This window comes from Agelaius tricolor, unplaced genomic scaffold (genome assembly GCF_023055355.1).
Source record: "Agelaius tricolor isolate 1412-34295 unplaced genomic scaffold, bAgeTri1.0.p SCAF_1, whole genome shotgun sequence".
Lineage (NCBI taxonomy): Eukaryota > Metazoa > Chordata > Aves > Passeriformes > Icteridae > Agelaius > Agelaius tricolor.
The window spans coordinates 6,325,052-6,339,522 of record NW_027269261.1 but is presented as its reverse complement, the minus strand read 5'-3'; the positions used below and the strand labels follow the sequence as shown (position 1 = coordinate 6,339,522).

At 45.8% G+C, this 14,471-nt stretch overlaps 1 protein-coding gene across 1 annotated transcript in view; it reads left to right on the top strand.

Annotated features, from left to right (window-relative positions):
- Nucleotides 1–1,709: 1,709 nt before the first annotated feature.
- CAPN13 (calpain 13) overlaps nucleotides 1,710–14,471 on the top strand; it is a 49,329-nt gene continuing 36,567 nt past the window's right edge. Inside the window, 3 exon segments of the mRNA XM_071421466.1 lie at nucleotides 1,710–1,946; nucleotides 12,588–12,657; nucleotides 13,955–14,073. Coding sequence (XP_071277567.1) covers nucleotides 1,710–1,946; nucleotides 12,588–12,657; nucleotides 13,955–14,073 — 426 coding nt within the window.

Genomic DNA, 14,471 nt, shown 5'->3' with positions numbered 1-14,471 from the left:
AAGCACTGAGAAAGGTGATGAGACTAAGTAAAAAGGGTGCAGGGAGGGGAGTGGGGGGCTCTATCACACCTTCATTGCAGCTGAGCTGGTTTTGACATGTGGGAAGAATTCACAATACAAACCTGAGGCTTTGCTCTTACAGGAGCCATCTGCTCTATTTGTGCAGCACCAGGGACATCTCAGATCTACAGATAAGTTTGTTTGGTAGAAAAGAGCCCTTTCATCTGAAAAAAAAATTAAACAACAAAAAAAATCAAACAAGCAAACAAAACCAACCAACCAAAAGAGCTATGGCATCCCATTGCTGGAAAGTGAGGCTAGGTGACTTCAGGCTAGAAATTAGCATAGCAAAGTTAATTAACTGGAGATGAGGCTTGCCCAGGGCACGTGGTGGATTTTCCAGTGCTAATTTATGGAAGCCAGGAGCTGGAGGCAGGAATCCCTGGATCAAGTGTGGTGGCATCCATAAAGCAAAATGCCAGAGGAGGATCACTGGGATTCTGCCATTGAAACCTGCTGATAAGGGGCTTCTCTTTTCATAGGGAAAGAGGCAAAAGGGGAAATATAGCTCAGGATATTTAATATTTTGGTTTTGTGAGGGCAAATGGGAATGAAAGATGAAAACTGGGGTGGACCCTGAGTCGTGTGTTTGTCCAGCAACATGTAATTCTGTGTTACAATAGGAGCTGAAGGAACCAGGAGGCAAGGCAGGCTGCCCAACCTTCCTGCTACTTCTCTGAGCCCTGAAACCACAGCAGATCCTTTCAGCTGAAGGGACATCCCCAGGAGCTGTGCCCAGGTGTGTGTCTCTGTACATCCACGTGGCTCTGGGGAGCACATTTTAAAACTTGTGCTCTGGTTGGACAGAACAAATTGCTTTCTTCAGGCCCCAGTGCCACTGGCCCCTCCAAATGTGCGGTTTTTCCTCTTTCTTGTGTCCTTCTCCCACTCCTGTACTAAAATCTGTCCCATCCCACAGCCCAGTGTCTCTGTGGAAGATGAGCTACCAGATCTTTGCTGGCAGGGCTCCTGCTGTGCTTTTTGATGCCTGTAAAGGGACAAAGCCCTCAACAGGAGATTTTGGCTCCTGCATCCATCCCCAGCTGTGCCAGCAGGTGTATTAGCAGGTCTGTTCAGTCCAGGGTTTCACTGCATGTGTGTAATGTTCAGTTTCCTAATTAAAGTGCCCCTTTCTGTTAAATGCATTAACAGAGAGGGGCTCCACCCTGCTTCAGACTGGAATACCTGGAGACTGCCCAGTTGAAACAGCAGCTTGAAATGCTGTGCTGAGCTGTGACAGCTGACCCAAAGAGCCCTGTGTACCTGTGGGCATCATCCCTGCTCACACTGACACTCCCCTGCGTGTGCAGCTCCTGCTCCTGCCCTGTGCTGGCTCATATTGCAGCTGTACCTCAGTGCTCACACAGCAGCTCACTAACAGCTTTGCTCTCTGTCCTCGGGGAAGACTCCAAATTGAATTTGTAGCACTGACAGCCCTGGTTTAAGATAAACCAGTCGGGATTTGACGACTGCTCTTTGCCCATGCATTTCCAGCTAATAAGGATTTTGTCACTGTGGCTGCCCTCAGCTTTGCAAGCTGCAGCTCCTGATGGGAGAGGGAGGTGTTATCCCACACACTCCTGATGCACCACTTTGAATTGGGAAGCTAATGGCAGTCCCTGTATTCCCCCCCACAGGAAAAGGGCAGGATGCTGGCCCCCAGCTCTGCTGCCATGCCAGAGCAGGGCTGGCAAACCTCAGGAGCCACAGGAATCCCCCAGAACCTGAGGAAATTCAACAGCCAGGACTTCAGAGACCTGAGAGCTTCGTGCCTGAGCCAAGGGCTGCTCTTTGAGGATTCCACCTTCCCTGCCCACGTCAGCTCCATCGGTCCCACCCTGCTCCCGGAGGAGAAGCTCTGGCGGATCCAATGGAAGAGGCCCACGGTGAGTTCCAGAGCTGGGGCTTGGTGGCACTGCTGCTCCCTGGGACCACTGGTGGCCAGTGCATGCTGGGGTGAAAAGTTTTAAAATTTTGAAAGTTTAATAGTAATAAAACGGCTATAAAAATAGTAATACAAATTAGAGCGATAAGAATTTGGACAATCAGAGTTAGGGCAATAAAAAAGGAAAGAATTACAAACGTTTGGATGCTTTCCTCTTGAAAGCATAGGTTGCTAACAAAGGATTAACTCTTGAAAGCAATAGCCTGTTGCATATTCAAATATCTCATATATGATTTAAAAGTTCTTTTCAAACAAAGGATGTTTTCTGGTTATTTTCAACTTCCCCCCCCTTCATCTTGTAAATCAGTCATCTCAGTCCCCACCAAGTTTGGTTCTTCTTGATCAGGAGGCAATAATTCTTCTCTTGAAAATTTGGTGTCTTGTTGCTGTTAGCTCTGTGCGAAGAATTTCTTGAGCTAGTTAGAAAAAGTATCTTACATAGCATAGTTTCTATTTTAATATTATGTTGTGGCCTAAAACTATATTTAACACCCTACTGAAAAGGATTAATACATTGTAACTTTCTAACATAACACATATAATATTCATTTCAATATTTGTGAAAAGCCAATCATATAATACGCATTTTTCACACTGGGGTGGGAGGTCTGTGTTGAGCAGGAAAGTAAACCTCAAGGGGAACACTGGAAGCAGAGTTGTAAGGAGGGATCCTTGCTGTGGGATGCGTGGAGGGAAGATAACCTGAGAGAGGTGCCATGGAGAGATCATTGTCTTGTGCAGAAGCTGCTCCCACCACAGGCTGAATGTCTGGGCTTCTCCTTAGGCAGTTTTCCTTCAAAGTCTGTGTCTGGTGAGAGTGCAGCTGGTGCTGTGTTTTTTACACCAGCACTCTGCCTATGGGCTCACAGCAGGTGGGAAAGTTGGCTGTATTAGGAAAGTAACTAAAAATGCAAAGGAGAAGAGTTAGTTGCCTCTGCTTCCAGTCTGAGAGAGAAAAAAAATAGGATAACTAAGCATTAGGCACACAAAAGACAAACACAGATATTAGAAAGGACTCTCCAGGGGCATTTAAAGATGAATAAACTGGAATAAAATGTTATGATACAGTTCTCTTAAGTCTAACATCCCGGTGCTTTTGCAGCAGAGAAGTGTAGGACTACAAAAGCATACAAATTGACTTAGAAACCCAAATACCACTGATTCTGAGGCACTGTGCTGTGGGATGAACATCTATCCCACTCTAATATCCTGAGAGTTATTTCATGTGCAAAGGGACTGACGTTCCTTGCCAAAAGCAGAATCTGCTGCTGCTAGTGCTTGAAGTTTGTCAGGTGAGGCAGGTATTGGAGAATTCCCTTCTATTTGCTGAATCCATGAATACTAAGCCTGTGAATAAAAGTTTTTGTGCAATTGGTTTCAAAAATTTACATATGTCCTCTCCATCCTGGCACTTCTCTTCTGAAAAATTTTCTTACAGCAGCCAACAATTTTCAGAACAGAGTGGTTTTTTTTCAGGAAGGAGCAGGATCAAAACCCTTGGCTTTGCCAGAGCTCTCCTTCAAAACATTAAACCATATGCTCATGGTCCCAGGGTTCATGATGTGAACATTGAAAAAAGGAACACAAAAACATTGTGTCCCTTTTGTTCTTTTATAGAGGCTAAAGCAGCATCACCAGCTGCCCTTCTATGACAAGGGACAAAAGCTGAGACTGCTGACTCAACTGGGTCATCTGGAACAGACACTCAGGATTCCAGTGCTGAAGAAGACCCTTTTTTTTATTTTCCTCAAAAAATTTTGACCAAAATTTTCACCTGCAGATGTCTCCCGACCATGCAGGCTTCACCTTGCCAGACAAGATGCAAGATAAAGGGCTGAGGAGAGCAACCAGAAATTCTCAAATGTCACCACAACAGCCATGCTGTGTCATGGTGACATCAGGGTGTGGCCTCACTTTCCTGACAGAATGAAGCAGGGGGTAGAAGATGTTTCTGAATTGCAGTGTTTCCTTTTCATTTATAGAGCTGCAGATGTTTGGAGTGAGGGGTCAGGAGGCAAATAAAGCTGTGTTTGCATTTCATAAGTCCTGAAATGTTGCCAGCTGGGGGCTCTGTACAAATCACAAATGGGATGGGACTGCTGGGAACGTGCCTTGAGCTGTTTTATTTTCCAGCATCAGTCTCATTACATGGTTATGACAATGGGAAGATGCCATCACCTCACATCTCAGGCAGCAGACCAAGAACTTAATGTTACAACTTACTTTATAAGTTTTTTGACCAATCACACAAAGCAAAAGCACATTGACAGTAGTTCTATCCAATCACTATAAGCACAGGTACCTTTGGTTAAAACAATGCTTGCTTATTTCAAATACAACACTTAATTGTAAGCCTTAAAACACAATGCACAGAGCTCCATTATTAAGCTTCAGACTTCTTAATATCTTGCTAGATAAGCTTTTCTGTAGCTTAGAGAATTATTCTAGACAAGTGTTAATACACAGATCATTGTTCTATTTGTCCTTGCTTTTCTACAGCTTAAATAATTTTTCTGCTGACCTATCTCATGGCAGCTGCTCAGCTCTAATCACAGTTCTGCTGCCTCTGTGGCCTGCCTTTTGCAGCTTTCCCAAAACCCTCTAATTGTGTAGATTCCCACACTGAAAGGCCAATGCTGTGTCCCGCTGGCTCTGGGAGTTGGTGCCCCAGGGGCAGGAGGGAGGTATCAGGAGATATCAGGTTGGGCACCTTTCACCCATGCAGAAATGTTTGTACAATCTGTGTTCCTGGGCCATTGCAATGCTAACTCTAAGGATAAGTGATCCCAGGTGTTTAAGCTACCTAAACAACTCAGCCAAGAGATACCTGTAATTTCCCCAGGAGAGACTGTTTCCAACCTGAGTACATCTCCCAGAGACTCAGTGCAGTTGTATCCTGCTGACAAATCATGGCCAATTTAACCTATATCTGTATTTTTCTCAGCCTCCACCATTAGCTCCCTCTGACATTAAAATAAATTTGTCTGGAATTGTACCTGTGACTGGCATCTCAGTCCTAATAATCTCTTAGCCTCCATTTACTGTGGTGCAGTATCTGGTTATTTAAGTGGTAGATAGCAATTATAACTGCTGTCTTTGTTCCAGATCCAACTGAGCAGCTGAGCAACATGCTGCTTCTATTTTACCTTGTACATTGTCAAGAGAATTGCCAATTATGCTCAGAGTTTGGAGTCTTCATATCTGGGGTTAATGTATAAAGAGGAGAGAAAACAGCTTGGTTTCAGACAGTGACAGTCAGAAACAACTTTTTGACTTGTAAACTCATCTTGTTTAATAGGCATGTGCCTGAAAAGAGAGGAGAGGCGGATCAGGAGCACCAAGATGACATTTGAAATGTCACTTTTCCCAACTCTGCAATAGTTACAGTTTCCCATCAGATGGGGACTGCTTCAGGCTGTGTTTGCATCCCCAGAAATCTGTAACAGAGGTTTTGCATGTGGTATTTCAAGCATTACTAGAGGTCAGGCTGAAGGGAGCAAATACAGAAGGACCTCACAATTAACTATTCCTTTGGCTCACCAACAGTTTTGAGAAATGAAAAAGTTCTGTTTTAGACTGAATAAAGTATTTTCTACAGCTAGGCTTTTCTAAAGATCAATCAAAGGGAAATTCTCCGTGAAGAATTATGTCAGATTTTAAAAACTGAGATGCTCCTTTTAAAATGTTCAGAACAATTCTTTTTCATTGTTTGCTGCTTTTCCTTCACACAACCTATTGATTGGAACCAAGGAAGCCATGGAATGATTAACTGTTGCAGAATATGCATTTTTATTCAATTAATGTTCAGGCTAAAGATTTCTCTCTGTCCTGATCATAGTGCATCATACTGTGCACATGCAAAAAGAAATTGAAGGAGGATGGTCCAGATGATGTGAATTGTGGTGATGCTAAATGTGGAATGCTTTACTTCTGCTAACATTGGTTATATTTTCAGATATGATATGTGTGAGGGGAGAGAGATTACCACCTGGGCAGCAGTGCCTTGGCCCTGCACCAGGGCTCAGTATGGTGCCCAATGTAAATGTGAAGGACAGTCCATGATCTCAGTGCTTATGTGCTTTAAAAGAAGGCTAAAATGGGCACAGGATGAAGTTGCTGAAGGCTTTTCTGAAGGGTCTTCAAAGTTGCAGCCTACTCCTCCTGCCCTGCTCACCCTTGGTCTCCTGGGGACCCTGTAGTTCCCTTGTGGAGTGAGGGGATGCTGGGCAGGAGCTGGCATAAGAAGATCTGGCCTCTGATTAGCACAGGCAGTTGTGTGTGGGGGCAGCTGGAAGAAAAGCTGCAAGGTGGCCAGTGGGAGTTTGAGGATCAGCATGGGAGGAATCCCTGAGTGCCTCTGATGTGACTTGTGGGGATGTGCCTGGTGAAAGGATTGTCTGAAAGGGCTGCCAGGGGCTTTGTCTGCATCATCAGTCTGCTCAGAGCACCAGGGCATGGACTTCTTGGGTGCTTGTCTCAGGCATCTGGGGTCAGGTTGATGCCTCAGGTTTTAGCTTTTATATTTTTGAGATTCTTTACTGCTTCAGTGTGTAGATCTGAGCTTCATATTAGGGGATAGCAAGCTCTCTTCACAGAGTAGGGAGACAAAACAATTCCTCCTCTAGCTGGGGACCAAGGACAGCTGATCCAGATCTCAGGCCCAAGAGCAGAAACAATGGCAGGATGAAGAGAGAAAAACAAGAAGGATGGGATTTCATAAGCTAAAGCTATAATTGGGCAATTAACTCGAATATGCAAATGGACCAGAACTTATAAAAGTGTGAGACCTCATGACCGTCGTCCATTTTGTGCCATTTTGGGTTCATCTTGGCTGTGCTCTTGTGCTGCCCAAGGTGGATCCATTGAGGCCTTCTAATAAATCCCTGCTTTATTCTTTAACTCTGCCTAGCCTTTGTTCTAGGTCAGCCTTCACAAGGCATCAAGGTGATGAGAAAGGTAGTGTCCAAAAAATTACTTGGATGGAAAGTGCAGAAAGAGGCAGTGTGAACTCAGGCAAGGGATTCACCTTGTTCTCATAGCAGAGCCCTGTGCTACTGCACTCAGCACCTAAAACACATTGGAGAAAATTATACTCATTGAGCCAATGCTTGTTAGCTGGGAAAATGATCCATGATTTGAATCAATCACTTTGTAAAAGGGCTTGCTCATGTTTTTAATTCCCTTCCTGTGTCCCTTCCCAAAGAATACATAACCACCTTTCAGGAGCAGAGTATTGTTATCCTGCATAGCTTTTGGTGAGCTTATTTGTTCCTTGGCCTGTTATTTATTTCCAAGAAATTTCCAAGAATTAGCAAATTTTGAATTTGAATTTTGAATCCAGCAACTGACTTTTAAAAATGGACCCTTTAAAAAAATTTTTGTAGTTAGCATCTTTGTAGATGGATAAGCAAAACTGGATTTCCTACTGCATCAGCCTTGGCCTGTCTGTAGCTGGAATGGACTAAAAAAACAGATTTCATTCAGGCAAGAACTTAGACAACAATTTGAAGTTAACCCAAAGACTTGTCTCTAATAGAAGAGAGGGAAAATAAAGAAAAACCTACCAAAACCAGAAAAAAAAAAAAGAGGAAAAAGAAATTAAAGTTGTAACATGGGAGGTTTTAATGAGGGACATCAGGAATGTGTGGCAGTGAGGGACAGTGGTGTCCTGCAGGTCTGTCCCTTTGGGGCCAGCAGTCCCTGGCAGGAGCCAAAGCTGCTCACCAGCTGCTTGTGCTGGAGCTCACAGCTCCAGCCCTTCCCAGGGGCCTGGAGGCTCTTGGATCCTGTTCAGTGTTCCTCCGTGATGAAAATCAAAATCAATCCGCCCTGCTCCTCGGAGTGTGCGTGTGCAATCAGGGTGATTGAACAGGAGCAGCATCCTCAGGCTGCCACTGCCTCAGCCCCTGCCTACTCAGCTGATTGCACCTGACCTCCACTTGGAGTTCACCCCTGAGGGCTGGGGAAGCTGCACTGCTTCACCAGCCATGGCATCTGTCCTTCTGCAAGGTGGGAAATGTTTATTTGCATCGTATTTCCCCACTCCATTGATCTTTGGGGAGAGCTGGTTGTGATGGGGAATTCGTGCATCCTGGGTGGGTTGGAAGGCAGCGCTGCTGTGATGTCTGCTCACTGCCCTGCTTCCCTGCTTCTCAGGCAGGATCATGTGGCTGTGTTGGCTGGAGGGTAGTTGGTAACACCTTGGGACTTCCAGTTTTTACTGTATCGTCCCAGGGAGGGGTTCCAAGACCTCCAAGGAAACTCAAAGTCTCCAGGCACACAAGACTACTTCCCTTGTTCGCCTCCTTTGTCTTTGCCTCCTTTGTTTTAGCAGTGAGCCACACAAAGCAAACAGGTTTCAGGTAAAACCCGAGCTGGTTTCTGTTTTTGTCTGGTTGTTGACAGCAGTCCATCCTCCAGCAGGACTTAGCTGTGACGTTTGTGGGCTCCATGCCTGTGTGGAGTCTGGTGAGCTCATTCTTCCGATGCAGAAGAGAACTGGAGCAGAGCATGGCTTTTATAAGCAACAAATGCATTTGTATTGAAATCAGGCAATTAAGAATTGAGCTATTCTGCTGTAAAGCAGGGAATTGAGTTCTGTCAGTGCAAGCAGACCCCTTGAGAGTAGTCTGATTTTTTCCTATTAGTTTTGGCTTGCTCAGTTATCCTCTCCCTCTCCAATCTGTCGGAGACAAGTCATTGCATGTCAGATCTCTGGTGTGGCCCAGTAAATCTTCTATTGTGTGGGTTGGAAAAGACCTTTAAATCGTGGAGTTCAACCATTATCCAGCACTGCTAAGCCACCATGTCCCCCAGTACCACATCTACATGTCTTTTAAATACCTCCAGGGAAGTGGGTGTACCACCTCTGTGAGCAGCCTGTGTCAATGCCTGGCCACCCTTTGAGTGAATGAATTTTTTCCTAATATCCAACATAAACCTGCCCTGGCACAATCTGGGCCATCTCCTCTTGTTCTGTCAATTGTTACCTGGGAGAAGAGACTCTGTAGCCTGGCTACCACCTCCTTTCAGGCAGATGTGGATCACCCCCCTGAGCCTCCTTTTCTTCAGGCTGAAAAAACCCAGCTCCCTCATCTGCTCCTCATGAGCCTTGTGCTCCAGCCCCTTCACTAACTTTGTCCTTTGTTCTGCCCTCCCTCCTTATCCCCAGTGTCTTATTTCTGTTGAGGTTTCCTGTGGCTGTGGGATGTATGGCAGTGGTGTGACTGACCCCTCCTCAGCCCAGGGAACTGTGGTACAGTGTTTATTTCTTAATCCACAGCAACACTATTACAGGCACAGCAGTGCTGCTGAATTAACATTTGTCCAGCTGAGAACAGTTTGGCTTTCAATAAATAGCAGCCTTTTTATTTGTCATAATTTGTGTGTGTTGAACAGGGAGCACCATTACTCATGATGGCAGGATGTGTGAGGATGGTGGAGCTGCAGCAGGGGGGAGCAACACGAGTGTGGCTGCAGGGAAAGATCTGTGGCAGGAGCAGAAACAGGGCTGGGACTTTATTTTAGGGTTGAGGTGAGCTAACCAGGAGGTGGCTCTGCAAACAGTCAGCTCCTTAACCCTCAGTGGCCTTGTGCCTGCACTCAGAATCATGCTGGGCTAGAAGAGAAATGTGGGGGAAAGTGGCCAGCACCCAGCCAGAGCAGCCTGCAGCCAGACTGGCTTGCACTGCCTGGGAAATCCCACCTCAGGCTTCCAATTTTCCACAGACCTGTTTGACTGTGTCCTTTGCATGTCTGTCTGTGGTCTACATCTACACTACTCACCTCCAGCTCCTTCTGGGGACTTGTTCTTCCCTAAAAATTTCAAGCAATTATAAAAAGAGATTTAGAGCTAAATGCATGTACAGGACACTTTCATTCCACCTTTCAGATTAATTCTCTATCTTGCCCTTTAGATGAACAGTACTTCTGTGGTAAGAACATGCTCTAGAGGATGAACTGGCTTGAACTTGAACTTCTCTTTCTTTTTGAATACATAATGAAGTCTTCAGTGGTCCAGGGAAAGCCAGTGGTGAGAGCTTTGTCCTGGGGGGATGAGTTCAGGCAGAGTGCTTGCCTTGCAGCCCATATGGTTTCCTTCACTGCTGGGCTCATGGATACTCTGAGAAGAGACCACGTGCCTCCCTGAGCTCCCTCTTCTTCCCCCTTCCAGCCAAACCTGAAAAGTCTTGGTGAAAATGCCACAAAGCCTCATCATTTCTCAGTGAAACAGGGCACTGCTTCTGGACAGACATCTAGTTAAAGCTGTGGTTCCTCTCTTTCTCGTGCAGTTTGAGCAGTAGGAAATAGTGAGGCTTGCACGTTTTGTGCAGTGGTAACTATGTGTTTAGCTGTGTTTTGCAATAATGGACAATATGGTGTTTTATGACTGCTGTATTCTTGCCTTTGAAGGAAGAGGAGCTAATTGGAGACTTCCTTTCCTCCCAGTTGAAAAGGTGCAGATTTCCAGAGCACTTCCATCACCCTTATGTCCTCTCTGTGCTCTGTCAGAAGCCCTCTGTGGGTCCAGACAGCTGCTGAGCAGCCCCTTCCCCTGGCTGGAGCAAACAGCACACTCTGTGCTGTGTCTCAGTGATTGCCCCAGAGCCCGTGGGGAGTGAAAACTCCTGGAGCAGAGCTCCATGTGCTGTGGGGAGTGCAGCACTGGAGAGTTCCCTCTGCCAGCCACAGAGATGTCTTTTCTGGGTTTAGACTAAATTGCCAGTTTCTCTCAGCAAGGAAGCTGCTTAATGACTTAGCTCATCCCCGTTTGCTCACAGGGGAGTCCAACACCTTGGTGGGCAATAGAATATTTGGTGAGGAATCTAATGGGCTGCCTTTTGAACCAGTCCCCACAACAGGCTAGCAGGATCCACAGAGCACTTCTGAGCTTTAGCATCCTGGCAAAGAGAACAGCACCAGCCCTTTCCTTGGGGGTCCCATAAAGACAAAGCTGCCTTCCCATTAGTTTCAGGCTCATGCTCCTGGATGGTGCTTACCCCTGTGGCAGCTGTGCACTGTAGCCCAGACACCCTGCTTCTGGCAAGTCAGACTTCAAAGCCCTCAGAAATGATGGGGGAAACAAAAAGAGCCATTCTTTTATGCTGTTGGTTTTCTGGAATGATTACTAGCAAGTCATTACACACAAAAGCACGGGGAAGTTCAAAGCCTTGCCATGCAGTTTAAACTTTCCTGCTTGTGGAAAGTTCTGAGTTCACCCAGGTGGGAAATCGAGGTAGGGAGAAGATAAGACTGGGATGGATGCAGAGCAGAAGGGAGAAGGGCTCAATGCTGCTTCTTCCTTATACAATGAGCAACAACTGCTGCTGGTGGCCACATGTCTCAGGCCTGCTCCCATGCCATGGGTAAATCTCTTGCTGCAAATCCCCAAAGTCCTGGGATAGCTGGGGATGGCTGTAGGAAAGCATGTCTCCAGGAATTTGCCTGCTGAGGCTGCTTTCCCCCACATCAGCAGTGCTCTGGGAGCATGATGTGCCCACCAGCCTGGAGCAGTGACATTGCATTGCATCTTTTCCTGACAGGGAAACGTTTTAGAGGGGTTTGATCACTGTGGAGCCATTTCAGAAAGCTGACAGCATTTGCTAATGCTGAGCTCACACAACTGTGTAAGTCATGAGTCACATTGTGAGCTGGTCTTATTTTTGTGCAGCATGTCAGACCAGCTGGGAAGAAGGAATGCCAGGGCCTGCTCAGGGAAGGGCTGCTGGTTTTTTTTTGGTTTTTTTTTTTTTTACCAGAACTTTTTTTTCCTTCCTTTTATCTCTTTGTTTTCTTACATGTGTGATGACTTGCCTATTTCAGGCTGATTGCTCTTTCAAAACAGAGCCTTACCACGCTGGAGAGTGCCAAGGGTTCTTCATGGGGGATGGTGAGGCTGCTCCTTCCTGAGCACTCAGACATCCCAGGCCAACAGCAGACACAGCTGGGAGAATGGTTCACATTTCTGTGTACAAAGCCAAGCCGTGAAGTGCTTCCCCCTTCACTGCCCAAGCAAGACTCTCAAGGAAAATTCTCCCTGAATCAAAAATGTCAGCCGGGCCTATGGGATTTTGCAGACAGAGATTAAGCTCTCTTTCTATATCTCCCTCACCAGAGTGAAGAAAAGCAGCCCAGGCTGACCTGTATTAGACCTGAATGGAAGCACAAAAGGCTTAGAGTGTAAAATGCTCCCAGACCCACTGCTGAGCTGAAGTATAGACCCTGTTCCACTTTGCTTGGAGACCTGTGTGTCTGTGCCCTGCTGTGCCCCAGGAAACTGCATGATCTCACTGCCAAGCTCAGAGCTCTCTCTGAAAGGTGTCAGTAGCATTAGAGAAACCCAAATGAAAACTCAGGGAGCACCCACCCCCAAGTCCCCCATCCCTAGGAATATCTGAGCAGGTTAAAGAAGAGATGATTGAGTATCTCCTCTGATTTTGTTGGTGGCAGGCAGCAAAACATCAGGGCTCAAGAAAAGCAGTTTTCAGACCTGGAAAAGGTAGGCAAGGTCTTCAAAGGGCAGGAACACACTGCTGGCAAAGGCTGGGTACTCACACTGTTCTTTGCATTTTCTTTCCTCCAGGAACTTCAGAGAAATCCTCATTTGATCACGGATGGAGTTAGCAGATTTGACATCATGCAAGGAGAAATAGGTAAGGTGATATTCTTGATTTGGAGGAGATCTGCACAGAGCAATAACCTGTGACTGCTTTGCCATGTTCCAAGTGCTCAGTGGGAAGATGTGGACCATGGTAGCTGCAGTAAACAATCAGTGCAGGTCAATCTAGACTGGCCCAAGTCCACAGACAACTGATTGCAGATATTTAACAGGATTCCCAAATGCAGCAGCTCAAATCTTTGTTACTTTTGTCTGGCATCTGCCTTCTGTCTGTGTAAGGCCAAGCTTAGAAATGGAGATCCAGCTGAGATCAGGCAGATGCTTCAGGAAGAAGGGTCTAACACAGTTGAGTGTGAGTAGATGAACAGGCACACCTCCAACTTCTGTAGGGCTGAATTTTCTTTCCTTCCTAATGTCTTCATTTGTCTGCCAGTGTTTTCTTCATGTGGATATTTCTGTTCAACTCCTGCCATAATTACCCAGTATCAGAATATGTATCTGCATCCTGTACCACTTCCATCTTGTGCTCCTTGACCATGTTTTTCTTCTGGGAGCAGCACTGCTCCCATGTAGTAAGAAATGCCTTCCCATTTCTCACTCCACTGAGAAGTTTGAAGGTTTCCTAAAGAGTGTTCTGTGTGGCATTCACATTCTCTGAAAAAACCCCTTCGCCCAGGATTTTTCTCCTGGGAAGCTGAGAAGCCTCAGAGAAAAGGAAAACAATTCTTATCTCATTTGCTTCTCCTGTGTTTTGCTGGTATGGAATATGTTTGGAGATTGTTTACCCACAGGTGATTGTTTCATTGGATTCTGGTGTGAGTTGTTTCCACTCTTTGGCCAATCAGGGCCAAGCTGTGTCAGGACTCTGGAAAGAGTCACAAGTTTTCATTATTATCTTTTTAGCATTGAGTAAGTATCTTTTCTGTATTCTTTAGTATAGTATAGTATTTTTAAATATAATGTAGAATGATAAAGTAATAAATTAGCCTTCTGAGAACATGGAGTCAGATGCATCATTCCTGCCATTGTTGGGGCATTTCCCAAAGAATACAATATTCCTGTACTGCAAGTCTCAACATGACTGCAAAAGATAGGAGCAGCCTGGAAGTGGAAAAGGGTGGCTGGTGACAGCAGGGTTCCCAGTGGACATTGCTGGTGAATCCTGGACAGTGCTTCAGCATTTTGGAGGGGGGAAAGGAGACAGAAGAATGTTGGTTGCTTTTATCAAAGTGGTTCTTAGATGTTGCAGCCCACTCCCTTTCTAAAGAGTCGGCTGCGATCCAGAACAGCAAGTGACTGACTGAATGCACTGGATTCTTCCCTCCCCTGAGGTGACTGCTGGATGCTGGCTGCCCTGGGCTCCCTGACGCTGCGAAAACAATTTTTGGAAAATGTTTTGCCCAAGGACCAAGGATTCCAGGACGATTATGCTGGGATTTTTCATTTCCGGGTATGTATTCCCTGTGGTATTGGTACCACTTGAGCTTGGCTGGTTGGATTGCAAAGGGCTCCAAGCTGCAGCCCCACATCCCAACACCCTTGAATGCTTTGGTTCTTCAATGCTGACTCCCAATTTGGAACTTTGCAGAAAATCCTGAATTTTTTAATGATTCCTCGTGCTCCAGGTGGTGCAATTGCACTTCAGGGAATTTTGATGCCCTTTTCTGAAAGTTGTGACTGCAAAGGCAGCGGTACCAGCTGTTCAGGTAGATTTATGTACATATATGTTTTAGATGGCATTCTGGTGGCTGCTTTGATTTGGGCAGTGTGTTATGGCTGTCATCTCACTGCACTATCTATTTGGGCTCATTTTCTGTTTCCCCACTTCTCCTTGCCCTTTTAGCTCGT